This window comes from Eretmochelys imbricata, chromosome 10 (genome assembly GCF_965152235.1).
Source record: "Eretmochelys imbricata isolate rEreImb1 chromosome 10, rEreImb1.hap1, whole genome shotgun sequence".
In the NCBI taxonomy this organism is placed as follows: domain Eukaryota; kingdom Metazoa; phylum Chordata; order Testudines; family Cheloniidae; genus Eretmochelys; species Eretmochelys imbricata.
In genome coordinates this window covers 3,058,960-3,086,532 of record NC_135581.1, presented here as the reverse complement: position 1 = coordinate 3,086,532, position 27,573 = coordinate 3,058,960, and the positions used below count along the sequence as shown (strand labels likewise).

The following is a 27,573-nucleotide window of genomic DNA, read 5'->3' as shown; positions in this document are numbered from 1 at the left end:
TGCGATACAGACGTAAACCTGTCCACGGTGGCAGTTCTCTTCCTCCCTCAACAACTATTGTTCATGGTGGTGTCCCTCATTTCAGATCTTTGCCACGCAGGATCCTGTAGCTGCAGCAACTGAGGGTTCTTCTGCCATAACAAACTCACCCACGTCCAGTGGTGATGACAGTACAGAGTGTCCCTCTGGGGAACCTGCTCTGCTCTGTAACATTCTGAGCAGCACTTGGAGTGTTCTAAAGCTTTTGTCCTGTTTTTCTGCTTTCCTAGTCCATGTGGAAGACAAAGCGAAGCACAGTGAAGGGCTATTTCCTGGCTGGAGGAAAGATGGTTTGGTGGCCTGTAAGTGTCTCCATCAAATTGCCTGTTCCACTATGTCGCAGTGAGACTGAACAGTGCTTTTTGTCCCTCTGGCATGTCTCTCTATGGTCAGAACAGGAGAGCCTGTGACCAGCTTTTCCTGCATTTCCAAAGCCTATGGGGAGGGGGCACTTTCCATCCAATAATATGCCTGTCATAGCCCCACCCCCTGCACCAAGATAGTTACTGTTTGCGGACTTGCAAGACTCATTTATTTCCTCAAACGTTGGGTTGGGGCTTCCAGAGCATGGGTGGTTGGGTCTATGGGGAGGAAGGGGCATTTAGCTGGTCTGTGAGGGGTAGAGGTTTGATTTGGGATGGGCTGATCATAATGAAGTAAATAAAGCCATAACCAGCTAACTGATCAGTTGGCGTTTCTCTTTGTTTCATCCCATGCCCCTTTGCTTGTCTTTGAGGCTCCCCAGTGGAGGGACCATGACGCTGCGGCTAGGAAGCGGGCTGCTTCCGTGCAACCTCACAGATGAGTGACAGAGCAGGAGGGAAGGAATGAGGTCTGACAGCAGTACCGGTGTCAGTGAGCGAATGGGGTGAAGAGAAAAGGCAGCAGGGGCTAGGAGGGAGGGGATTTCAGTTCCCACGGATTGTGAGGAAACTGCAGTCTGGCCTTGTGGGAACTGGGGCTCTGCAAGGTCTACATGGAATGGATCCAATGGAGAGCTAAGTGCAGTGGGAGACACTGGCCACTCCATTTATTTATATATGGCTCACTTCTGAGAACCCCCCGCCCACCCCCGCTGGACTAGGAGCTCCTCCCAGGGTCTGAGAACCAAGTCTTATGCCACACACAGAACTAGCTTCCTCTTTATCTCTGCAGGTGGGTGCGTCCCTGTTTGCTAGTAACGTTGGGAGTGGGCATTTCATAGGCCTGGCTGGATCAGGGGCAGCGTCAGGAATTGCTGCTACAGCGTATGAGTGGAACGTAAGTATTGCACTGCAGGAGCTGCTCTCGATATCATTGAAGTTGGCTTGGTCCTTTCTAGCTTTTACCATATTGCACCCACATGGCTCCATCGGCAGCTATGTAAGAGGCAGAAGCTGTTTCCATATTAATTAATTATATTAATTAATTGTATTTATATGTATTATTATAATGAACGAGGATTGTTCAGGTTGATCTAACGTATCAGAGTCAGGGCCTGCAATCTGCTCCACTCTGCTTGGCCTTGCAGCTCCTGCAGGTGCACTGATTTTGGGCAACATAACATCCTTGTAGCAACCCTGTGCCCGTGTAGGTCTTTGTGACTGTCACTATGCTGCCTACAGCAGCTCCTTGAAACCTCACAGGAAGAGCAGGCATAGAATTCAGATCCCTTAGATTCAAAACCCCGTGACCTACTACATGAGCTAGAGAATTGCTGTTAGCTATATAGGGCGTTTGAGTCACAGCTGGACAGTTGTATGTACACACACACAGAGGCATGCGTGGGCATTAGCCAGTTGACGACAGCATTTATCAGTATCTCTGACCTGTGTTTCCTTTGCCTCCCTAGGGAATGTTTTGTGTTTTGGTGCTGGCCTGGCTATTTCTTCCTATTTACATAGCAGCTGGGGTAAGTCAATGGGCCACACTATGCGTATCAGTGACTTGCTTTTTTAACATCCTTTTAAATGTATGGGTTTTTACATGCTGAACCTACTAAAAAGGCCTGGGCTCTGGATAAAGTTCCTGAAGCAGCAGCGTTCCAGGACTCAAACGCAGGAGTGTTCTTCTCTTGGTATACTAACTGAGAGGAGAAGAGCCCACAAAAGATTTACCTTGGAAAGGAAATCAGGAGATATCATGGTTTAAAAAACATAGTTTAGAAAGTGGATCAAAGAGGGGACAGGAGGACCCACTCATGTTGAGCCCAAGGGAGCAATGTCATGTCCCACTGCCAAGAGCAAACGTTAGTTCCAAAGCTGCCGCCTCCTCGGAAATGAGACTTCAGGGACAGAGGCTGGAGTTTAGGTGGAAATGGTGCTTCACTGACACAAAGATGAGGAGAGAGGTTGCGGTGATATGACACCTGACAGTCCAGAGACACTGCCAAGCGACTGTGGGCAAATCTGGCTTTACCAAGTCAGGGGGACAGGTGATGCCTTGAGAACTGCTAGGTAGGGTTAGGCCAGGGGAACCACATGGGGCGCATAATTCCCAGATAAAGTAGGGAACAAAGCGGAGGCTGTTTTTGCAGTCTCTAAAGGGTGTGAAGGCTCCTTTATCAAGTAGCCTCACTGGACCATGTGCCAGACCCTAGAGGCAAAATATTGGTGACCATTCATTGTGTAAGAGTGTGAGAGGGACAGACATTTCCCAGCAGATATGCCAAGACACAGCAACTGGCCAGGGTTTGCCAACCACACCAGGTCTGTACCAATGTCTCTATATGTTACTTAGAGGAAGTTATTGTATTCTACCTCCTCTGATACAATCTCCTTCCCTGCAGGTTACAACCATGCCTGAGTACTTACAGAAACGCTTTGGTGGCAAAAGAATACAGATATTCCTGGCAATTCTCTATTTGTTTATCTATATATTCACCAAAATATCAGTAAGTAAGAAGAAGGAAAGAGGACTGACTAGAATTCAGTTTGAAAGAGTATGTCTGTATTAATTTATGGGATTCATAAGTGCAAGTGAGTCCTGGTCCCCTTGCTGCTCTAGTGATAGTGATATTATGAAAATGTCTTGGAAGAGTGGAGAAAAGGGATGGATTTCAATTCTTTCAAGACATTAGGTGCCAAACCCCAGGATCCATAAGCTTTGCCATGAATGGTTTGAATGTTTGCTGCTGTCGGAGGGAGAGCTTGGTAATGTATCAAAGCACACCAGTCCAGTCAAGGGGAAGGAGTCGTTTTCATTGAAGTCTTGTCTGCTGTTAGATTTTCGGCATCTGCTCAGTTAATTTGGGTTGTCCTCTCTGTACATTTCTTCTGACAGCCGCAGGATATAGGGGCATATGGGAGTGGGATGCACCCTCCCGCGAGCTTGCTGGCTGCCTAGTTTAGCATTTATTTCTCCTGTTTGCTCTAATGCTTTAAATGAGTGATGTAGTCACCCTTTGTGCAGGGCCTTGCCAGCTGTTAATTAACCACCATATAGTGCTTGAATTGACAAAATAAGAAGAAAAACTCCTAGCTGGGTGTTATTCCTTTTACAGGCAGCAGTGGGAAGGGTAGACTGGCCTCTTGCCCCTCTCCCTCTTCCTTGAAACTGAAGATGCCTGTGGTGTCAGATTGGGGCCAGGTGGCTGGTCCTTAGTAGGGTTTTTTTTTATGGAAACAATCAACTATTTTTTTCAAATCTCTGATGACAAGTTTTCTGAGAGAGAAATTGGATCATTCCAATCCCCAGTTGCTGGATAATGGGACAGGCCCATTTATTTACAGCTGGCCAAAGTCATCAGAGCTTTGCACATATACATGCTTTCATGGTCTTCAGGTTGCATTTATACCTAACTCTTCTGCAGAGCAATCACCTCAGGCCACCGGGACACAAGGAGGCTGCACAGTCCCTAACCCACAACTCTATAACAGCACATAGTGGAAATCCCTGCTGAGGTTCATCCTATGCCAGTCAGAGAAAAGGAATTTGCATTATGCCAACCCCTGGAGCTCTGGCTGGCTACTGCCCTCAGAACTCCCCATGCACAGAGCTCCAGCACATATGGCAGCTCCAGTTTCTGACCCTCATTGTCCCCTCACTCCTTGGTGCTCACCCTGTGCCCACTACTCCTGAGGAGTGGAGAAGCAACCCCCGCTCCACTAAAAGTAATTTCTTCTTTGAACTCAGCTCTCTCTCAGTGGAAAACTCCCTGCTCCTCCCTCCCCCACCCCCCCCCCGCGCAAAACGAGCATTTTCCTCATTAAACTGTATCTCAAAACTAAATTGAGCTTGGCTGTTAATGAGGAGTGTGGAGAAGGAGGTGAGGCTAGGTTAGGGTTTATGTGCCAGTTGGAGCAGCTGTCCCTAAGACTGATAGAAAACAGGGAGCCATGAAAAGTTAACAAACAGGTTGGTCCTTGAGAAGCACAAGGTTTGGTTGGCTTAGCATACACTGTGCATCCACTCAGCTGTCTGCATTACACACTGAGCTGTCACCATTATAACCCTTCTAAATATCTTTTTCCATTAGGTTGATATGTATGCTGGGGCCCTGTTCATTCAGCAAGCCTTACGCTGGGACCTCTATGTTGCTGTCATTGGTCTTCTGGCAATCACTGCTGTTTACACTGTTGCAGGTGCGTTTCTGTGTTCCAGGTCATAGGAATGCAATGTCATACATCTTCGCTATTGGGCTGAGAACAGCCATCTTCCCGTGTAATAAGTATTCAGCAGTTTCCACAAGGTACCGTTCTATAAAGTACTTCCTCCTTATTAGCCCGAGGCACTAAATCTGTCTGTCTGCCCTTTACCAAGATGACTGTTTATAATGACAGGTTTCAGAGTAACAGCCGTGTTAGTCTGTATTCGCAAAAAGAAAAGGAGTACTTGTGGCACCTTAGAGACTAACCAATTTATTTGAGCATGAGCTTTCGTGAGCTACAGCTCACTGTAGCTCACGAAAGCTCATGCTCAAATAAATTGGTTAGTCTCTAAGGTGCCACAAGTACTCCTTTTCTTTTTACTAATTACAGTAACGCACTTGTCAAAAATATTACTCTCCAGGTGAGAGCGGGTGAGTGTAATTTTACAAGGCTAGTGTAAACTGCCTGCTTAAAGTCAGCCCAGATCTGTGCACAGCACTCTCTGGCTCAAAGTGGAGCCACACTGAAGGTTTTTGCTCAGGACTTTTCTTCCTTTTGGCTTTATGAGTGTGTAAGTGAGAGCCACACACAGCACTACACAGGGTGATGTGAGAAATATCTTCACAACTTGGATGGAAATGGTGCCATAAAGGGAGTGTAATGTGTGTCCAAAACGAATGGAAGTTTCTCTTCTTGCAGCACTCACCCCCAGCAATGTGGGCCATACACCTACTTCCTTTTGGTTGTTGTTATGTTGTCTTTTTGAAGCAGCTTCTGTTTCAATCTGGTCCTTCCTTCTTGTGGTTTTCAATGCATCTCCTGTAGAGATTTCTGCTATGGAGTTTGGGATTCTAGTGACAAAACACTGACTCACTGTGGTTCAAAACATGCAACATTTCAGCCAAAGTATCAGCAATGGGAGTTGGCCAAACCATCCCACAAAGTAGTCAAAACAACCCACAAAACATCCCATTGTGTCAGGCAAAGCATTCTGGCTATGCTACTGGCCAACAGACTTTTGCAAAGCAGGAGATGTTATTACACAAAACAAACCCAGTTCCCGACAATTTGTCCTTCTGATTTTTTTTTTCTTTAGGTGGCCTGGCAGCTGTGATTTACACAGACACTCTGCAGACTGTCATCATGCTGTCTGGGGGATTAATTCTCATGGGGTTCAGTGAGTACTTCTCCAGGATTTTACTGTTAAAAATACATTTGTTCCTATACCAAATCACTGCAAATATGCATCACTGGAACAAGCCATTTAACATTTATTCAGTGCATCTTGTGAAATAGACAGTCATGTTAGAATATTTTCTATACAAATAATCTTGTGATAGTTCTTTATAGGGTGAAAAGTGTAGAGGTGTTCCATGAAAGATATTAAACCACCCAAAATAAACAGAAAACACCCTGTGGTCTGAGATTCATATCAAAGCAAACAACTACCTCCTGTAGCCAAATAATGTATGGTATTAAACCAGGGTTTGTCATTGTAGGTTCTGATCCAACTCCCAGTGAAGTCTATCAGAGTCTTTCCATTGACTTAAGTGGACACTGAACTGGGATCATACAGAGCAAACTGCCAAGAGTGAAAATAATAGCATGAACCTGATCAATGTGGTAACTGCTTCCTATTCCCATTTTAGGCTTTGTTAAAATTGGTGGGCTTGGAAGTTTGCAGGCCAAATACTTTAAAGCCATTGCTAGTAGCCACAAAGGAAACAGTAGCTGTGGCTTACCAAGAGAAGATGCCTTCCACATTTTCCGAGACCCTGTCACCTCTGACCTTCCCTGGCCAGGAGTTCTGATTGGAATGACCATCCCATCTCTGTGGTACTGGTGTACAGATCAGGTAGACCAATGTTTCCTTCACAAGATTAACCCTCAGGTTCGGTTTTGAGACATGCCACCTGGCTGGCTGTAGAACTATGCAGAACTTTCATTGCAAGCAACTAAGGCCAAGTTTCATTACAAAACCCAGACTCAGGCCAGATCCTGGGCTGGTTTACTGTTTCTGTGGAAACCGTGTGAAATCTGATGATTTCAACCTCAAACTAGACAAAACTTGACACCGATAGCTAAGTTAAATTCGAGTTTTGGAACTCATTTGAACTCAGATATGCAACATGAGGCGCATGTAAACCCCCAACTATAAAGTGGGCATGTCTGAATTCTGTGTGAACCCACCCCCTTCAGGCTCTGCAGGGCTCCAGTTGCTGTCTCTCCAATTGTAAACAGCAGTGCCAAGAAGAGCAGAATCGTAACAAAATTCGTATCAGATATTTCTGGGGTATTTGTTTATCAAACTCTTTTTACGGAGTGAGGGTCAATTTAGGGGATGTCAGGAAGTTTACCCCTGTGCCCTGGTTTGTGAGTCAGTAGTCCTGTTGACCTGACAAGCCATGTCAAGGCGTATAAGATACACAGGGTCCAAAAAAGAACAAACTATGGAGAAAAATAATGACAGTGATTTCTGTAGCTTGGAAGTGAACACAGTGAGATTTCCCTTGCATGAAGGCAAGACGCGCTAGTTAAAGCACTACAGGTGAGTTAGGTAATTCACGGCATGATCCTACAAGGTTTGGAGCGGCCACTGGGAGTTAAGAACACTCAGCACTTTGCAGGATCAGATCCTTCATCATGATAATGGTCTGAGTTCCCTCTCAGTTAAATCAATGCAATCCAGAACAGAGTCTGGCCCTAGAGATCCAGTATGGTGCTTTCGGAACCAGCACGTCCAATTATAAATAGAAACGTACATCACATCATCTTGCATCTCTTTACTCTCTCTGCAAAGCACTGGATCAAACTGTCTTCCTCATTTACAGGTCATTGTTCAAAGGTCCCTTGCAGCTAAAAACCTTTGTCATGCCAAAGGAGGTTCGCTGTTGGCCTCCTATCTGAAAATTTTGCCTCTCTTTATGATGGTGATGCCAGGCATGATCAGCCGGGTTCTCTTCCCAGGTAAGAGTTGAAGGAGATAAATATTCCTGGTGTCTGTCACTACAGATTGTGATTTCTATATAGTGCATAAGTGACAGACCCACCAGAATAAGCTAAAAGGTTGTAGCAGCTCAATTGCCAGGAGCATGAACTTGCAGTTCATAATAGATTTTTTTTCAGATAACACTCTATTAATCTACCTTGCTCCCTAGGGACCACACTCCTTCATGCTGAACACAAGTCCCAGGTGCTTCTGGTAGCAACCCAGCTTTAAGAGCTGCCCCAATGATGTTCCTTCTGGACCCCATGTTTGTGGCACTCAGAAAACAAAAAATCCTAGAGTCTGCTCCCTGAATGTTCTGAGAGAGAGAGAGAGTGAGAGAGCGAGCATGCATGTCTAGCACATGTCTGGAGGGAGTCGCTGTTTTCTCGTGATGAACAGCATTAGTTTTAAAAAAGGACAACGTTCAGAGAAGAGAGTCAGGCACACAAGACAAATGAGCTGTTAAGGCAAATCTTTTGATTAAACCTGTTTCAGTTGGTGGGATCTTTTACACAGAAAATAAAGATAAGAAAGGGGAAAGCTGAGAGCTACCCTCATGAATGTGTGTATATGCTTCATTATCTGCTGGATGGGTTTCACTCCGTGGTTACCGTCTGGGCGTATTTGTTTCTTGTAACTATTGGATTACTTTCCCCCCATGTTTATTGTAGATCTGGTGGCCTGTGCAGACCCAGAAATCTGTCAGAAAATCTGTGGCAACCCATCTGGCTGTTCCGATATTGCTTACCCCAAACTGGTCATAGAACTGCTGCCCCTAGGTGAGGAACTTCACAGCAATTAACTAACCGGGACAGGGCCTACACCAGCCAAAACCCAGGCTGTAGGAAATGTCTGGGGAGGAGAATACACCACAGTCATGATATTGGGGTTGATATTGGGCCTGATGGTATAGTGACGAAAAAGGAATAACATGCAACAGGGTGCACAGCTGCTGTGAGAGGCCTCTGCTGGGGAACAAGGCATCCAGCATTCAGGAGGTCTACTTCTATCACCTGGGCACAACTAGTTCCCTAAAGGATGAGGACATTGTAGTGTCCAAGTGTACTGAGTTACATGTAACCCTAAGGGGAGCACAATCACTATAACACAGGAGTAAGCAGATAGATGAGGTCTCCTCCTTGCATCTCAGCAGCCTCTCTCAGCCAGCTGGCTATCAGAGGAGAGTAAAGACTCTGCCCATGCAGACAGAGCTATAGTGGTCCAAAAGGAAAGACTGACAAGTTCATATGGCCTGTGAGGTCACCTGCTGTCCAGACTCTTGGGAGGGCAGTGTAGGCGGCAGTCCCTCAGCACAGAGGAAGGGGTGAGTTCAGAAGGGAGATGCAGCCGTTAGTCTGAGAGGTTTGGCTGATGGGGGGTGAAGTTGGACCCTTAGCGCTTTCCGCACAAGGTCTGTACCTTGTTACTAGAGTGAACATGCCTCTCCCTTTGTTTTCAGGGCTCAGGGGCCTCATGATGTCGGTGATGATTTCAGCACTTATGTCCTCCCTGACTTCCATCTTTAACAGCTCCAGCACCATATTTACCATGGATCTCTGGCGGCACTTCCGGCCCCGTTCTTCTGAGTGGGAACTTATGCTTGTTGGCAGGTATGGAACTCTAGGGCATGGCGTGTTAAATCACAGAGCCTGTCCTGGAGATGTTTCACACCACTCTCTGCTCTCTGGTGCAAAATGAGAGCAACTCCTTCATCGTCAGAGCCCATTGCTCCAGACCTACTCTGCAATAACTGAGAGCAGAATTTGGCCCTTCCAGTCCATAGTATTTTTTTTGTTCTGTTGCCAATGTTATATTTTCTTTTCCTGGTTGCTCGTGAGAATGAATCTGGCCCAGTGAAGGGATGTAAGTTATAGCAGCAGAACCAGGATTTAGGAGGCTGAGGTGGCAGAAAGGCACATGAGGGCAACAGCATCTAGATTTGGGTGTTTGTGTAAGGCTGGACTCTGATGGAAGACGGGCAAGGGGACACAATACAGATGAACAAAGTCCAGATGGAGCACCGTTGGGCAGATTTGAGAGAGAAGAGGAAGGCCCTCCTGAGAGGGGAGCTCTCAGGGGAGACCCTCATGCAGAGGAAGGGGCAAAGACCAGCAATAACACTGTCTTTTTCTTGAGCAGGGTGTTTGTGCTTCTGCTCGTGGTGGTGTCCATTCTGTGGATCCCACTGGTGCAGGCCAGCCAAGGGGGGCAGCTATTCATTTACATCCAGACAATCAGCTCCTACCTACAGCCCCCGGTGGCCATGGTTTTCATCCTGGGCTGTTTCTGGAAGAGAACAAATGAAAAGGTAACACTTGGGCAGGGTCTGACACACCGTGCTCTGTGTGCCGGGTGTGAGCCTGTCCTTCCGCTGTCTACACAAACAAATAGCCAGGCAGCTAGAACAGCTGCACTGTGTCGCTGCTCTGCCTCTCCCTTGTGGGCGCTCGGTGGAGTGACTGCACTCACGCTTGGAGCATCCTGTTGAGGCCATGCAGCCCGGGCAGCAGGGAGCACTTCCCCACTGCTCTCAGGCAGCTCCCTCAGCTGCTCTAGCAGAGAAGGCAAAGGTTGCCAGGTGCCTTTCACAAACCTAGGAGCAGAGATTTGTAAGTCGTGGCCTTGCACTGCTGTAACCCAGGACTTGTAGTCCATGGGGATGGAAAGTAAGTCGGGGTGGTGGGGGAGGGGAAGGGAAGGATTGCAATGACACAAGATGCCCACAACCTCTACTCCTCTGGGGAAACTGGAGCTGGCCAGTCCAACCCCAAAAGAGGGCAGCGCTGGCTGGGAAAGGGTTGTATGCAGGCTCTAGAGCTTCCTCAGGGCAGCCTTTGCTGGTAGGACTTCTGTGAAGCAACAGCCACAGTTAAAGCAGCCCATGACTAGGGCCACCGTTGGGGTGGGTAGTGCTGTAAAGGTGGGAGCTGGTGGCTATTGAACAGCACCAGCAGGCTAGAGAGCGGCTCTCCTCCACTGGAAGAGCAGGGCAATAGAACGTGGGGGGCTGTGTGTATAAGGGAGAACAGCAAAGGAGGAGAAAATGGAGGGGATCTCAGAAACCCTCCCAATGGCCTAGTAAACGTCCCCTCCTCCCACAGAATGTGCTGATCAGAATGTCACAGTTGTGACTGTAGCATATCTCACTCCTGCCAGCACTCAGCCCGGGAGCCAGCATGGGCTTCGTTGCCAGATATGACGTAGACGTATGTTTCCTGTTCCATCAAGGAATGATCTTCATTTCCTAGGGTGCGTTCTGGGGCCTGCTGACTGGCATGCTGCTGGGCTTCATCCGGTTGGTGCTGGACTTTATCTACCCGCAGCCCCAGTGCGGGGAGCCAGACCACCGGCCAGCCGTGGTGAGATATGTGCACTTCCTGTACTTCTCAATGATCCTCAGTGTCATCACGACTGTCACTGTGGTGGTCGTGAGCCTGTGCACAGAACCTCCCTCGGAAGAGATGGTGAGTCTTCCCCAACAAGTTTCTTTCACTGTTTTTTAATGGACATACAATAAGGCCCCCATTATGCACCCATGGGGATGGACGTTCTCATTCCTCCTGTACACATGGAAACACTTGTAATACTGTATCAGATCATGGGTCTGTCTCATAGGCGCTGACTCCATGGGTGCTCCGGGGCTGGGAAAAATTAGTGGGTGCTCTGTACCCACTGGCAGCCAAGCTCCCCTCCCCTCCCCACCCCCCTGCCCCACCTCACCTCCTCCTCTGAGCGTGCCGCGTCCCCGCTCCTCCGCCTACCTCCCAGCGCTTGCCGTCGCCAAACAGCTGTTTCTTGCTTCATTTGGCCTCCTCGTATCTATTTCCATAGTACCTAATCAGCGCTGGATGTTCCCCAGCTCCAGTAGGGCTGCCCAGGCAGGGGACCAGAATTTGGCCCCAAGTGCTTAGAAAATGTAAGAACCCCTCAAAGCTGTCTTATGGCTGAGGTGTTCCCTTTAAACAAACATAGGAGCAGTTCTCTTTAACAATGCTCTTCATGCTGCCAGATCAGTCATCTCACCTGGTTCACACGCTGGGATCGACCAGCCAGGAAACACCCAGCAGTCAGTACTTCTCCTGATTCTGGAAGTGGCATATGTAAATCTGAGGGTCCACCTGCCCAGCTTGATATTAGCATTGTTCCTGAAAATATTTCCAATGACCATACAAGTAAGTGCCCTGTTACTATATACAGCATGTGTTTCAATTAAAATCAGTCCTATGCATTTTGTAAAGGTTATAGAGGTAGGAAATGTTAAATGAATCTTCCTGCTGCTTTCAGATTTCTGTATCTTCAAGGTGCTGAAAGACTTTTTATCTACAGACTAAAGATCAGGGATATGTTTCTTCTTCTATATCTTTTAATGGTATCACATATCCTTGCAATGGAGCAAGGAACCCATTATTTCTGCACTAGGGAATAATACTGTTAGTATCTGCTGCAAAGAGAGTTGGATGGAAAATGGAAAAAAATTGCTGAAGTTTTCACAAAATTCCATTTCTGTTTTCACTGGTATTTTCTGACCAGCTCTAATGGCAGGGAAAACACAGAACCCTGAGCTGAGCTCTTAGCAGGTTGCAAAGGAGAGTTTGCAAACATTTTTTTTTAAGCAGATTGATGTACCAGTGTTAGATACATACTTGTATAGATCCTGATCCTGCACTTCTCATACACCCAGAGATGATTGTCAGGTTTTTGTAAAACTTGCACGATCACTTAGGTGGCTTTGCAGCCTTGGCCGATGCGTATTCCTTTATATGCAATGAAATTAGTATGAAGTGGTGAAATGAGTTAATGCACTAGAGTGCTGATTCCCAGCTGCTGGGACTTTTGCCTTTTGTGACTGGCATTCTCCCTCCCTCCCTGCACCACTGTTACCTGCTTGTTGTTGGGTTATGCACGCCGTAATCTTCAGTAGAGTTTGGATAGGGTGACCAGATGAAACAGACAAAATATTGGGACACATGGGGGAAGCAAAAAAAACAAAACAAAAAAAGAAAAAGCGTCCAGAGTGGCCAAAGCCGCAATATCGGGACAAATGGTGTCCTGACCGCGCATCGGTCGGGACGCGGGACAAAGAACTAAAAATCGGGACAGTCCCAATTTTATCGGGACGTCTGGTCACCCTAAGTTTGGGGAACTTGCATTCACTAGCCCTGGCCCAAAGTGGGTTCAAGCATACAGAAACAAATGGAAGATGATGAGCACAGCCATGTTTTTAGACTTGGCTAACTGAGACCTTTCCTTAAACTGTTGTGAATGGCAGGGTTTGAATTCAGATCTTTAGAGAAGAATGACACTGAAGTGACAAATAGAAATTACTGTAATGGCTACCTAGAGCTTGGTGGAACGAATGTGTCACTTTGAAGAGTTCTGATATGTTTTCTGTGTAGTAATGTCAAAATGATTTGTACAATATTGTAACACTAGTGTGTTACTAGAGTTTGTTCCATGGACAGAGTTTTTACCTCACTAATTACTGTCATTGTAGGTGTGACTGGTACTCAAAAAGGGTCTAAACTGATGAGAGTCTTCTTGTGGCTCTGTGGGATGGAGAGCAAACAAGAACATCCTCCTGAGAACACAGTGTCTACCAGCCCTGATTGCGCTTTGGCTTCACTGGATGAGCAGCCTTTGGTGAAACACATTCTGAACATCAACTTGATACTATGCATATGTGCCGGCATCTTTCTCTGGGGCTACTTTGCATAGCAGCTTGCCAGACGATTCAAGGGACACCGTCAACTAATTTTAGGCCCCCGAATTAAGATTGGTATAAATAATAATAATATAATTAATGATGGTTCAGTGTGATTTGTAATCCATTCTTACATTTCATAGGAAAAAGACTATTTTAGTTACACTTAATGAAGGGCTCGCTCCTGAGAGTTGCTGAGGTTCCTTATCTGCTGCCTCAGCACCAATGATATCAGGCCCCAGACAGTGATAGGCGGCTATATGTGTGTAAGGGGTTGGGGGAGGTTTGGAAGGCAGAAGGGATTTGTTTGGTTATGTTTCACATCTTGATAGTTTTGCACTTAAAGCACGAGGGACTCAGGAGATCTGCCTGACCTGTGTAAAGCACTTAATTTCTCTGTGCCTTAACTCCCCCATCTGTAAGAATGGGTGATAATAATCCTTCCCCACCTCCAAGCAGTGTCGTGAGGATCAATATTTATGTTTGCAAGATACTTAGATACTGTAGTGATGGGGACAGTATTGGCATATAGAGATTAAGGAAAACAAAACATTACACCAAAATGTATGTACATGTAAGGTGGATAAATGCGTGCGTGCCTATGTTGTACAGCTCATTAGGTTCCGTTGGCATTTCTGTAATACAGTTGGCACTAAAATTAATATAGATTTTTTTTTTGTAATTCTTTGCATACATTTTTAAAAAGTCAGTGAGTTTCTTAGTGTGGGAAGTTAAATCTTCTGCAGGGCTGTAAATCCAAACACAATGCTGAGGTAGCCTATGTGGACTAGAAAATGACACTGACTAAAAAAATACAAGACAGCATAATTTCACTGTCAAGTGTGAGTGTATGGCTCAAAAAGTAAAACAGCATCAGTGTTGAACAATATAGTGGGCTTCTTAAATCCTTTCAGACAATAGTGTCAGGTGTTGGTAAAAAGGAGGACTTGTGGCACTTTAGAGACTAACAAATTTATTTGAGCATAAGCTTTTGTGAGCTACAGCTCACTTCATCAGACAGAGAGAGAGAGAGATGATCATATGTGTATAAGAGATTTTGACAGTGTCCCTTTAATTTTTTTTAAAATAAATTTAGGTATTATTACAACCAGAGTATTTCATGAGCAACTTAATGTATTGTCCTTTTAAAAATCCCTTGCCCATGTTAATAAAAACATGTTTATTTATTACTCTGCATGGAGTAAGTCGGCCAGTGGGAAACTGCATCCATGGATTGCGGAATTCCAACCTAGTTTCCCGCTGGCTGTTTCCTCGGCCGCCCCGCAGCGAGTCGGAGCGAAGGGCGGGTTCGTTTGCTCCTGTGCCCTGGGGAGGCAACGGGATAAAACCTCAGCGAGGGGCTCACAGGCGCAGTAAAGAATAACTTCAGCCTCGCAAACTGCCGGAGTCCAAAGGCCCGGCCATTCCCCGTGTCTTAGGCGCCCGGGAGCCCGCGCCGGCTGCGGTTTGCGGGGAGAGTGGGGGTGCTGGTCAGAGCCAGCAGCGGCTGCTGGGGTTTGCGTGGGGGGGGGGGTGCTGGTCAGAGCCAGCAGCGGCTGCTGGGGTTTGCGTGGGGGGGGGCTGGTCAGAGCCAGCAGCGGCTGCTGGGGTTTGCGTGGGGGGGGGCTGGTCAGAGCCAGCAGCGGCCGTTGGGGTTTGCGTGGGGGGGGGGCTGGTCAGAGCCAGCAGCGGCTGCTGGGGTTTGCGTGGGGGGGGGCTGGTCAGAGCCAGCAGCGGCTGCTGGGGTTTGCGTGGGGGGGGAGCTGGTCAGAGCCAGCAGCGGCTGCTGGGGTTTGCGTGGGGGGGGGGGCTGGTCAGAGCCAGCAGCGGCTGCTGGGGTTTGCGTGGGGGGGGGGCTGTCAGAGCCAGCAGCGGCCGTTGGGGTTTGGGGGGGGGCTGATCAGAGCCAGCAGCGGCCGTTGGGGTTTGCGGGGGGGGGCTGGTCAGAGCCAGCAGCGGCCGTTGGGGTTTGCGGGGAGGGGGGGCTGGTCAGAGCCAGCAGCGGCCGTTCGGGTTTGCGGGGAGGGGGGGGGGGGGCTGGTCAGAGCCAGCAGCGGCCGTTGGGGTTTGCGGGGGGGGGGGGGGCTGGTCAGAGCCAGCAGCGGCCGTTGGGGTTTGCGGGGGGGGGGGGGGGGCTGGTCAGAGCCAGCAGCTGCGGCCGGGGGCGCTGAGTTCCCGCCCGCTTGAGGGCTCAGCCCCCCCCCCCGGCCCCCGCCTCCCCCGGGCATGAGCGCGCGCCCCGCCCGCCGCGGGTCACGGCACCGGGCCGGCCGCCCGCCCCCCCGCCGGGCCGCTCTCTGGGGCGCTCGGGGCCGCCATGTCGGGCGCCCACCCGTCGCGGACGAAGGGGTCGGTCCGGGCCGAGTCCCTGGTGCCCGCCCTGATCCCGCGCAGCAACCTGCTCGGCGCCCTGGAGGAGAAGCGGCGGCTGCAGCTCAAGGTCCGCGCGGGAGGGGGCGAGAGGGGATTGCCCGAGGGCCCCCGCCCCATTCCTCAATCCCCTCTCGCCCCTTCCCCCCGCCTCCAGCCCCCCACACCCCCACACATTGCCTGAACCCCCCCACCCCATTCCTCAATCCCCCCTCGCCCCCTCCCCCAACCCCCACACCCACACATTGCCCGACCCCCCCATTCCTCAATCCCCTCTTGCCCCCTCCCCTGCCTCCAACCCCCCCCATTCCTCAATCCCCTCTTGCCCCCTCCCCCGCCTCCAGCCCCCCACACCCACACATTGCCCGACCCCCACCATTCCTCAATCCCCCCTTGCCCCCTCCCCCGCCTCCAGCCCCCCACACCCACACATTGCCTGACCCCCCCATTCCTCAATCCCCTCTCGCCCCCTCCCCCAGCCTCCAACCCCCCCACCCCCACACGTTGCTCGACCCCCTCACCCCGTTCCTCAATCCCCCCTCGTCCCCTCCCTCAGCCTCCGCCCCCCCCACACGTTGCCCGATCCCCCCACCCCGTTCCTCAGTCCCCTCTCACCCCCAGCCTCCGCCCCCCCCACGCCCGCACGTTGCCCGATCCCCCCACCCCGTTCCTCAGGCCCCTCTCACCCCCAGCCTCCGCCCCCCCCACGCCCGCACGTTACCCGACCCCCCCCCCCCGTTCCTCAGTCCCCTCTCGCCCCCTCCCCCCAGCTTCCGCCCCCCCCACGCCCGCGCGTTGCCCGACCCCCTCCCACCCCGTTCCTCAGTGTGTGGGTGTAGGGGGGTGCAGGCTGGGGGGAGGGGGCGAGGGGGGATTGAGGAATGGGGTGGGGTGGTCGGGCATTGTGTGGGTGTGGGGGGGTGGAGGCTGGGGGGAGGGGGCGAGATGGGATTGAGGAATGGGGTGGGGGGGTCGGGCAATGTGTGGGTGTGGGAGGGGTGGAGGCCGGGGGGAGGGGGCATGAGGGGATTGAGGAATGGGGTGTGGGGGGTCGGGCGATGTGTGGGGGGTGGTGGCTGGGGGGAGGGGGTGAGAGTGGATTGAGGAATGGGGTGTGGGGGGTCGGGCGATGTGTGGGTGTGGGGGGGTGGTGGCTGGGGGGAGGGGGTGAGAGTTGGGGGCTGGAATAGATTGGGGAGTGCGTGGGTGGGTGGGTAGAGGAGGCTGGGGGAGGGGGTAGTTGGAGGAGGGGCGGGGGGTAGTTTGGGCGAGGAGGGGGTGAGAGGTGGAGGAGGCTGGGGGGAGGGGAAGAAGGGAGGGGTGGGTGGTGGTAGAGGAGACCGGGGGGCTGTCCTCCAGCTTCTGCTGTTTTTGTCAGAGGAAGCAGGCCAGCTGTCACCCCAGAGGCAGTGGCCTATCCCTGCACCCCCCTCCCCACTAGAGAGCCCCATCGCTGCATGGGGCCCATAGACCACCTTATACCCTCAGGCCCACGGTTCTCTCCTCTGTCCCCCCACACCCTCTTCGCTGGAGCCTGTCGGCTGGCACCATTCCCAGCCAGGCCCTTGACTCCCTGCTGCCTGGTACAGAAACAACGCCCAGCTTATTTCTAACTCACTCCTCCATGGTGCCTGTGAGCCTTAGTGGGGGCTGGAGTCACCGCTTTGGGTCTCCGAGTGGGGACCAGGATTTTTTGTAGAGAGATGATAGATTGATAAATTCATGCACCAGCTATTGGTAGGTCTCTTTCTTTGCAATGCCATTTTGCTCCCACAGACAGAGCTTTCTGAAACTGAATAATTTAGCCAAATGAGAGAAAGAAAGAGCCTGATTCTCTCCATTTTATGACCTTGTGCAGTCATTTACCCCTATGCAAGACAATGTACAATGCTACCAGGCCAGACTAGCAGTGGATTGCACCCATCTTGCACAGAGATAAATAACAGCATGAGGGCTCCTAGGTAGGATGGTAATACAAATAAGTTGCAAAACAGTGGAGAATCAGCCCCTAAAGAGTCTGGATTCCTTTCTGGTCCCACCTCTTCCCCACCTTTGCAGTGTGACCTTGGACATGTTACTTCTTTCCTTCCTTTCCCTTCTTTACAATGTAGTTGTTAGGTTAACTTCATCATGCTTAGGAAGTGCTCAAATACTTGAGTAGTACACAGTTAAAAGTGATCAGTGCCTGTGAATAACAGCTTTTAGGTAAACATGTCTGGTTTTCTTTCCTGGCTAGAAGTTCCTGCTGCACAGGTTATTTTTTGTTGCCAAGCTATCAGAAAGAGCAGACAGGCGAGAGGTTACAGGTACAATAATATCTTTTCATCAATCTGCCTTTTGACTATTTAACTTGTAAGATACTTGCCCTGGGGATGCAGACTCTGGTAGGTGAGGAGCAGCAGAAATTTCAGGGCTACCCAGCAGAAACAGCTGCTCTCCTGGGTTCTATATAGTTCATTTAAAAAGTGAGGTTTCAGAGTAGCAGCCATGTTTGTCTGTATGCGCAACCCCCCCCCTCCCCACCCCTCCCACCCCCAAAAAAACAGGAGTACTTGTGGCACCTTAGAGACAAACAAATTTATTAGAGCATAAGCTTTCGTGGGCTACAGCCCACTTCATGGGATGCATTGAATGGAACATATAGTAAGAAGATAGATATATACACATACGGAGAAGGTGGAATTTGCCATACAATTTGTAAGAGGCCACATGTTAAGTATCCTCACACCTTCTTGTCAACTGTCTAAATGTGCCATCTTGATTACCACTACAAAAGTTTTTTTTCTTCTGCTGATAATAGCTCATCTTAATTAATTAGCCTCTTAGCCCTGGTCTACACTAGGAGTTGAGGTCGAATTTAGCAGCATTAAATTGATTTAACCCTGCACGCATCCACACAACGAAGTCCTTTTTTCGACTTAAAGGGCTCTTAAAATCGATTTCCTTACTCCACCCCCGACAAGGGGATTAGCGCTGAAATCGGCCTTGCCGGGTCAAACTTGGGGTTCTGTGGATGCAATTAGATGGTATTGGCCTCCGGGAGCTATCCCAGAGTGCTCCGTTGTGACTGCGCTGGACAGCACTCTGAACTCAGATGCACTGGCCAGGTAGACAGGAAAAGGCCCGTGAACTTTTGAATTTCATTTCCTGTTTGGCCAGCGTGGCAAGCTGCAGGTGAGTGCAGAGCTCATCAGCAGAGGTGACCATGCAGAGCTCATCAGCAGAGGTGACTGTGATGGAGTCCCAGAATCGCAAAAGAGCCCCAGCATGGACCAAACGGGAGGTACGGGATCTGATTGCTGTATGGGGAGAGGAATCCGTGCTATCAGAAGTCTGTTCCAGTTTTCGAAATGCCAAAACATTTGTCAAAATCTCCCAGGGCATGAAGGACAGAGGCCATAACAGGGACACGAAGCAGTGCCGCGTGAAACTTAAGGAGCTGAGGCAAGCTTACCAGAAAACCAGAGAGGCAAACGGCCGCTCCGGGTCAGAGCCCGAAACATGCTGCTTCTATGATGAGCTGCATGCAGTTTTAGGGGGTTCAGCCACCACTACCCCAACCGTGTTGTTTGACTCCTTCAGTGGAGATGGAGGCAACACGGAAGCAGGTTTTGGGGACTAGGAAGATAGCTCACAGCAAGCAAGCGGAGAAACCGGTTTTCCCGACAGCCAGGAACTGTTTTTCATCCTGGACCTGGAGCCAGTACCCCCCAAACCCACCCAAGGCTGCCCCCTGGACCCACCAGGCGGAGAAGGGACCTCTGGTGAGTGTACCTTTTTAAATACTATACATGGTTTAAAAGCAAGCGTGTTTAATGATTAATTTGCCCTGGCATTCGCAGCTCTCCTGGATGTACTCCCAATGCCTTTGCAAAAGGTTTCTGGGGAGGGCAGCCTTATTCTGTCCACCATGGTAGGACACTTTACCACTCCAGGCTAGTAGCACGTACTCGGGAATCATTGTAGAACAAAGCATTGCAGTGTATGTTTGCTGGCGTTCAAACAACATCCGTTCTTTATCTCTCTGTGTTATCCTCAGAAGAGTGATATCATTCATGGTCACCTGGTTGACATAGGGTGCTTTTCTTAAGGGGACATTCAGAGGTGCCCTTTCCTGCTGGGCTGTTTGCCTGTGGCTGAACAGAAATGTTCCCCGCTGTTAGCCACAGGGAGGGGGGAGGGGCTAGCCACGTGGTGGGGGTAGGCAAAATGCGACCTTGTAACGAAAGCACATGTGCTATGTATGTAATGTTAACAGCAAGGTTTACCGTGAAAGAGTGTACCCATTGTTCTATAAAATGTGTCTTTTTAAATATCACTGTCCCTTTTTTTTCCTCCACCAGCTGCATGTGTTTCAATGATCACAGAATCTTCTCCTTCCCAGAGGCTAGTGAAGATTAGAAGGCGAAAAAAACGCACTTGCGATGAAATGTTCTCTGAGCTCATGCTGTCCTCCCACACTGACACTCCATCTGTCTTTTACATCTTTGGCTAGCAGCAGACGGTGCAGTAGGACTGCTAGCCATCCTCCTCTCCTGCCTGCCTGGCAGAAGATGGTGCAATAGGATTACTAGCCATCCTCATCTCCTGCCTGCTCGCCATAAGATGGTACAATAGGACTGCCGGCAGGACTAAAGAGGATGATCTGGTCGAGTCACTCCTAATTTAGTCCCTGCACCCATGTCTGCCCAGGCGCTCCTGACCGACCTTACCAAGGCTGCCAGGAGCACCTCGGACACGATGACAATGGTTATCAGGCCTATTGCTCCGTCTGCTGCCACAAGGCAATGGGTTGCTGCTGCTGCGTAGCAATGCAGTACCACATCTGCCAGCACCCAGGAGACGTACGGTGACAGTGAGCTGAGCGGGCTCCATGCTTCCCGTGGTATGGCGTCTGCACAGGTAACTCAGGAAAAAAGGTGCAAAACGATTGTCTGCCGTTGCTTTCACGGAGGGAGGGCCTGACGACATGTACCCAGAACCACCCGCGACAATGTTTTTTGCCCCATCAGGCACTGGGATCTCAACCCAGAATTCCAATGGGCGGTGAAGACTGCAGAAACTGTGGGATAGCTACCCACAGTGCAACGCTCCGGAAGTCGACGCTAGCCTCGGTACTGTGGAAGCGCTCCGCCGAGTTAATGCACTTAGAGCATTTTGTGTGGGGACACACACAATCGACTATATAAAAACGATTTCTAAAAAACCAACTTCTATAAATTCGACCTAATTTCGTAGTGTAGACATACCCTTACTGTTTGTATGGCAAATTCCACCTTCTCCGTATGTGTATATATATATCTTCTTACTATATGTTCCATTCAATGCATCCAGTGAAGTGGGCTGTAGCCCACGAAAGGTTATGCTCTAATAAATTTGTTAGTCTTTAAGGTGCCACAAGGACTCCTGGTTTTTTTTAAAAGTGAGGACAGAGTTCCCAATACAGCTTTAATGACAACTTAAATAACGACCACTTCAGACCTGGCATGGGAGAATACACCAGTCTCTTTGGCTCCTATAATAAAGCTAAACTGCCTTTAAGGTAAGTCCAGATATATTGCTGATCCTGAAAGGAATTAATTATATGACCACCAAGACCAGGTTTATTCATTGCTGAAGTAATTAGAGGCTGGTAGAACAAAGCTTGCTGTACAAATACATTTCTCATTTATGCCATTATAAATCATAAATTCGTCTGCATACCTATCCCCTAATACCTAGAGCAAACCTGTGATATCAGGTAAAAGACGCACTTTTAAAGTGCTGCTGCCTGTTTCCCACCCTCCCAGCCCTTTCTTCCTAAGTCCACAAAGCTCTCAGGGCCCTGTCTGTTGTTGTCAGCCACACACCAGCGTCATGGCTGAAGAGGACCTGAATCCATTGTTTTCACAGCTTCATCGCCAACAAGGAAAAGATGAGCACCGTGACCTCACTTTATTTTGAAGACAGTGGAACTAAGTATTGTGAATTAAGCAGCACCGCTTGGATTTAAATCCAATGCATCATGTATGCAGAGGGGGCAGGGATGGCTGCAGTATATGTTAAAGAAAGATAGCAGCCTTTCAACATACCCTTTTTTTTTTTTGGTATGATAAGTGATAAATACAAACAGTTTAAAAAAAAACAAACCCTCAGCACACCAATTACTTCATAACCCCAACTGGAGAAGAAGTGTGTGAAAGTAGTTGACATTTCCTTCTGCTATCACACCATGGTACTGGTTTCGGTGATTCATTAAATCATTTCTTCTCTACAGTAGGTGGTGATTTTTCAGTTACACACCAGAGGGAGCTCAAAGAGATCAGACTTGGCATGAACTCCAAATAAAATATGGAAAGTAGCAGTTACTGTGATGCATTCACAGTGGTGTAACAAGAAGAAAAGGAGTACTTGTGGCACCTTAGAGACTAACCAATTTATTTGAGCATGAGCTTTCGTGAGCTACAGCTCACTTCATCAGATACATACCGTGGAAACTGCAGCAGACTTTATATATACACAGAGAATATGAAACAATACCTACAGTTGAAGATTTATGCTGCTATGGTCAGGGACAGCCCCTAGATGTCAGCCTGATCATCCTCTTGAGCAGAAGCTTCTGTGAGCTACAGCTCACTTCTAATTCCATACCTAGCGTTTTATTTTTTCCCCCCTTTCTTTCAGTTTTTTTTTGTTAAGCATCCGTCCAAAGCTGTAGCCACTACACAGTTATAGCAAATGTTTCATACAAAGGGTAAGTAACCTACAGATAATGGACTGGCAATAAAGCAGTAGTCTATTTACAGGGTGGGAGTACAGGTGAACCTACCATTTGGTTAGATACTAATGCAATAAAAAGTTATCACTTGTCAAGAGTCCTTGCTTAGTACTAAATACTGGAGCAAATGAGAGCACAGCTATCAATAAGCAACCCTGAAGGGAACGGGGAGATCTTTATTTTCAGAGCAGGAGACTGATTCTATGACCTACATTCAATTATGACTGTTTCTGTTAAACCAAATGATTAGTATATATATACTGAATACCTTGATGAATGAGGATGCAGTAGTTATTGGTGCCTTTATCAAACAGCTACACATTTAGCTGCAACAGCCAGAGGCAAGGATTCTTATCCATGTGGATTTGTAAAACTCCCACAGAGTTATTTCTAAAGCATTCCCAACCCGTATGGCCTTTGGGTGCTGCACAGTTAAAAAAAACAACCACAACAACAAAGACAGAGCTAAGCATTCAATGCAACAATTGTTAGGGGAAATTCTGGGCACTCTTTGCTACATGCCTCAGCTAATACACCAAGTACAACAATTTTAGGTGAACCATGTTAAGATTAAGCCTATTGCTGAAATGTTATATTAATTATATTAGCCATTAATCAATCTGATTAGCTGGCCCCAATTTTACTGAATATGATACTTGAGCAAAGCCATTTTCAAAAAACCTAGGAGTCTTGTGCCTATAGGAAGAGAATAGACTCCCAAGCCAATGACTATTTTTAATGTTTCTTCTTAGATTTAAAGAGTCAGCTCACTCACCGCATTTTTGATGGCCTCTGACATTATGACTATAGCATAGGGTGAGGTGAAATGCTAGTTTTCTGAAGTTGTACACTGTATTCCCACATGACAGCCAATCCTGTGTTTTTTAAATAAGGTTACCATGAAAGACTGTTTCAGAACATATTAAAATACCACCTTGGAGAACCAGTCTCAGGTCTACTTCTCCTCTATCCCAGCTCCATTCTTCATATACTAGAGGTAGGTTAAGTAAATCTCCTTTGGTAATACATTCTATAAGCTTGTGGGCCTCCCACAGTGAAAGCTGTATCCTTGATTCTTGTGCAAACACCCTGGGTGCTATCTGTCCAACCATCCCTGTCAACCCTAGCTGATGTAGTGAATGTAGTGCAAGGCAGTCTCTAAAAGTCTAGTTCATTTAAGGCTTTAAAGAAAAGGACTAGAACCTTAAAATTAGGGCGGTCAAGCAATTAAAATAATCGTGATTAACTGCATGATTAAAAAAATTAATTGGATCATACTGTTAAACAATAGAATGCCATTTATTTATTTTATTTATTACAAATATTTACACTGTAAAAACGATAAAAGAAATCATATTTTCAATTCACCTCATACAAGAACTGTAATGCAATCTCTTTATCGTGAAAGTGCAGCTTACAAATGTAGATTTTTTTTTTTGTTACAGAACTGCATTCAAAAATAAAACTGTAAAACTTTCAAGCCTTAAATTTTGACTGAACTCCTTGGGGGAGAATAGTATGTCTCCTGCTCTGTTTTACCCGCATTCTGCCATATATTTCATGTTATAGCAGTCTCCGGTGAGGACCCAGCATATACTGTTCGTTTTAAGAACACTTTCACTGCAGATTTGACAAAACACAAAGAAGGTACCAATATGAGATTTCTAAAGATAGCTACACCACTCGATTCAAGGTTTAAGAATCTGAAGTGCCTTCCAAAATCTGAGAGAGACGACATGTGGAGAATGCTTTCAGAAATCTTAAAAGAGCAACACTCTGATGTGGAAACTACAGAACCCGAACCACCAAAAAAAGAAAATCAACCTTCTGTTGGTGGCATCTGCCTCAGATGATGAAAGTGAACATGCATGAGTCTGCACTGATTTGGATCGTTATTAAGCAGAACCCATCATCAGCATGATTGCATATCCTCTGGCATGGTGTTTGAAGATGACGGGACATATGAATCTTGAGCGCGTCTGGCATGTAAATATCTTGTGACGCCGGCTACAACCGTGCCATGCAAATGTCTGTTCTCACTGTCAGGTGACATTGTTGTCTGAGTGACTGCCTGAACAAGAAGTAGGACTGAATGGATTTGTAGGTTCTAAAGTTTTACATTTTTATTTTTAATGCAGTTTTTTGGTACATAATTCTACATTTGTAAGTTCAACTTTCATGAGCGATATTGCATTAACAGTTCTTATATATTGTGAACTTAAAAATATTTTTACAGTGCAAATATTTGTAAAAAAAATAAATATAAAGTGAGCACTGTACACTTGGTGTTCTGTGTTGTAACTGAAATCAATATATTTGGAAATGTAGAAAACATCCAAAAATATGTAATAAATTTCAGTTGGTATTCTATTGTTTAACAGTGCGATTAAAACTTCAATTAATCGTGTGAGTTAACTGTGATGAATCTACAGCCCTACTGGTGGGGTTAGTGACTGAGAATCAGTTGTCTCTAGGACTGTCCATGTTGTTCCAATCTATTCAAGTAATGCCCCCAATTTGCAATTCTGAGTGAAGAAGACGGGACAACATTCTCTGTAGAGTCCATCAGTACCAGAGGGAATAGTGCCCCCCAGCTCTGGCTGAGCACTTGAACTTTGCAGTGTTTCCACCTCAGCATCTATGATCCAGCTTGGAAGCTCATCATACACCAATACCATCTGATCAGTTATTTTTATATTCAGTTGTTTTTTACACTGAACCTTTGTAACAACCCCACTTTTTCCTTTGCAGTCCTCCAGCGGCACATTATATCATATCCTCCAAGCTCTAGCTTCTCTCCAGAAGCAAGGCTCCAGGTAAGTGTTTCAGAAGAGCTCAAAGAAACCAGCTCATGTGGAAGTAACTTTTAATGCAGGAATGACAATGAATTTGTTAGGGTTAAAATGAGCATTCAGTATAATTATTAGAGAGAAATAGCTTAGTATTTCCCCCTGCTGAACACTGAGAGACCATGGGGTGGGTTACGTTTTAATTTTAGTGTGAAAAATATTTTCCTCATTTAGATTTATCTGTATTTATCCTTCCTTGTTCTTCAGGTGCCATATGCCTCTTTCTTTTGAAAGGAGGAATGGCTCTTTTCCTCCTCTTCAGTATCCCATACAAAACTGGATAGGTGGGAATGAGTACTAAGAAAGTTGGCAAACTCCTCCATTGAAATTTCTCTGTTTTCCTTGGACTTCAGTTGTTTGCAGTTCTCCTGCCCTCTGAGATCCAATTCCTAGCATTTAATTTGGCTGTACAGTTTCCAAATTGTGCTTTGAACAAGAACAGGTATGACATTGTGTGCTCCACTAGCCACTGGGTGGCACCTCCTTCTGGCAATTAGCTCTGCCTAGTTCAGCACCCCCTTTCTTCTCTTCCCTTGTTGCAGCTCTCCTCCCACTCAGAGTTGCAGCATGCTGCTTCGTGACTCAGCCCTCTGCCCAGCTCACTGTTTTTCCCTCTTCAGGGGGGTCTTTCAAAGCCTTTTGCCACCAACAGTGTCATGCAATCCTCACACCCACTGCCCTAACTGGGTCACTCCTGCATTGACTCAGGCAGCCTTCCAATTCACTGCCTCAGGCTGTGCCACTCTGCAGCAGATGGCAGAGGGACCCAGGCCTGCCCTCTGCCCTGGGTTCGAGTCTAGGACCCTCAACAAGCGATCAAGGTGTGTGTCTATATCAACTTTACTGCTCTCACCCACCATGCATCTCCCCCTTCCTTCTCCCTTCCTGCAGGCTTCCTCGCTGCTGCTCCCCACACTGTTGCTGCCTTCCTGGCTTTATGAAAGCCCTGCATGTTCCCTCAATCTTGAGCCTTCTTCTAATTAGCTCCCTCTACACAGCCTAAATATCCCCAATTCACAGCTTAATTGGGTGATTGAGCCCACATGGCCTAATTCAGCTCTTGCAGTGGCAGCTTGGAGAGTACACCCCAGCACAAGATGCAGTAAAGGAGACACTATTAACATGCTGAAAATATCTCAGGCATTTGCTTTCATTTTGTAACTGACTGCTGTCCTAGTCAAACTCATCAGATGTATAAACTTTTACCAGTCAAAACCACACATCTATAATATATAAATATAAAACCACACCCCACAATATATAATTACTCTTCAAGATAAGAGCTTTAAGATGTGGTAAGATAAGGAGACCATATCAATAGTTAGATCCAAAATAGAACTAGGTGATCACTAATATAGGATAAGGAGACCATATCAATAGTTAGATCCAAAATAGAACTAGGTGATCACTAATATAGGCAGGAAGTTTAAAAAAAAACGATGTTAAAAATAGCGATGGTCTATGTGATGCAAGTAATCAAACATTGCCAGTTTATGAAATACACCATGTCTGGTCAGAAACCTTTTATGTGTACAGAAGAATGATGGAATTCAGACTACAGCTAACTTTCTTCACTTAGTGCTTTGTTACAGGAAATTAAGATTTTAGTGGTGTCACATAACATCCCAACCAGGCTCTTCCTGCAGTGGTATGTCACAATGGTGATACTGCCTGTGACATACCTGGAAGATGTGACGCAATCAGAGTCTACAGAAGAGGTGGTCACTGAATGTCTTACACTCCTCCTCAAACTGGGAACATACCTTTCAAAGACTTTTAAGGTAAAACTTACATTAAAATAGAATGTTCAAGTTACTATTCTAAATTAACTTTTTTTCAAAACTATATGAGTTTACTAATGCAAATAAGTCCTGGTTTAGTCTCATCTTGCTGTGCATCGACCTGCCTTTCTCCTTGGACTCTAGAATGGTGTAGTGAGAGGAATGAAGAAAACACTTGGCTTTTATTTCAAACCTCGGTCTTCCAAACTACACCGGCTTGTTTGGTGCAGCCACTGGTGACACCTTTTCAGTCCATCACTGACTGCATTAACAAACTGAAAACCATACAAATTTCATTCTTGAACCTCATGGGCTAAGCTACCCTCTAAATTCTGGTTACCCAGCTCAGCCTGATCCATTGTTCTGAGCAGAGCAAGAATGCCACTTGTAAATAGGGAAGATAAATCAGATATGCTTCCTTTAGCACATTCCCTTCGTTGGGGGATAGGAATGCCCCGGGTGTATTTAATGAATTTGTAACATAAAAGTCTAACTGCGCTGAAGTACTATAATTTTATT

At 47.4% G+C, this 27,573-nt stretch overlaps 2 protein-coding genes across 3 annotated transcripts in view; both read left to right on the top strand.

The window, feature by feature from the left end:
* The first annotated feature begins 311 nt into the window (after window positions 1-311).
* Window positions 312-14,186, top strand: SLC5A11 (solute carrier family 5 member 11). The gene is made up of 14 exons (XM_077829247.1): window positions 312-341; window positions 1,195-1,299; window positions 1,871-1,930; window positions 2,807-2,911; window positions 4,496-4,601; window positions 5,704-5,784; window positions 6,257-6,462; window positions 7,439-7,574; window positions 8,268-8,375; window positions 9,056-9,206; window positions 9,736-9,904; window positions 10,845-11,060; window positions 11,606-11,768; window positions 13,091-14,186. Exons 1-14 carry the CDS (start codon window positions 327-329, stop codon window positions 13,309-13,311), a joined length of 1,842 nt encoding a protein of 613 aa, XP_077685373.1. The 5' UTR covers window positions 312-326; the 3' UTR covers window positions 13,312-14,186.
* Window positions 14,187-15,567: 1,381 nt separating this feature from the next.
* Window positions 15,568-27,573, top strand: part of TEX47 (testis expressed 47) — a 51,406-nt gene continuing 39,400 nt past the window's right edge. For both annotated transcript variants that reach the window (XM_077829249.1, XM_077829250.1), the window contains exons 1-5: window positions 15,568-15,737; window positions 17,904-17,973; window positions 23,318-23,421; window positions 25,176-25,240; window positions 26,853-27,054. In XM_077829249.1, the coding sequence (XP_077685375.1) occupies window positions 15,615-15,737; window positions 17,904-17,973; window positions 23,318-23,421; window positions 25,176-25,240; window positions 26,853-27,054 (564 nt within the window). In that variant the 5' untranslated portion in view covers window positions 15,568-15,614. The remainder of the gene's footprint in view (window positions 15,738-17,903; window positions 17,974-23,317; window positions 23,422-25,175; window positions 25,241-26,852; window positions 27,055-27,573) is intronic.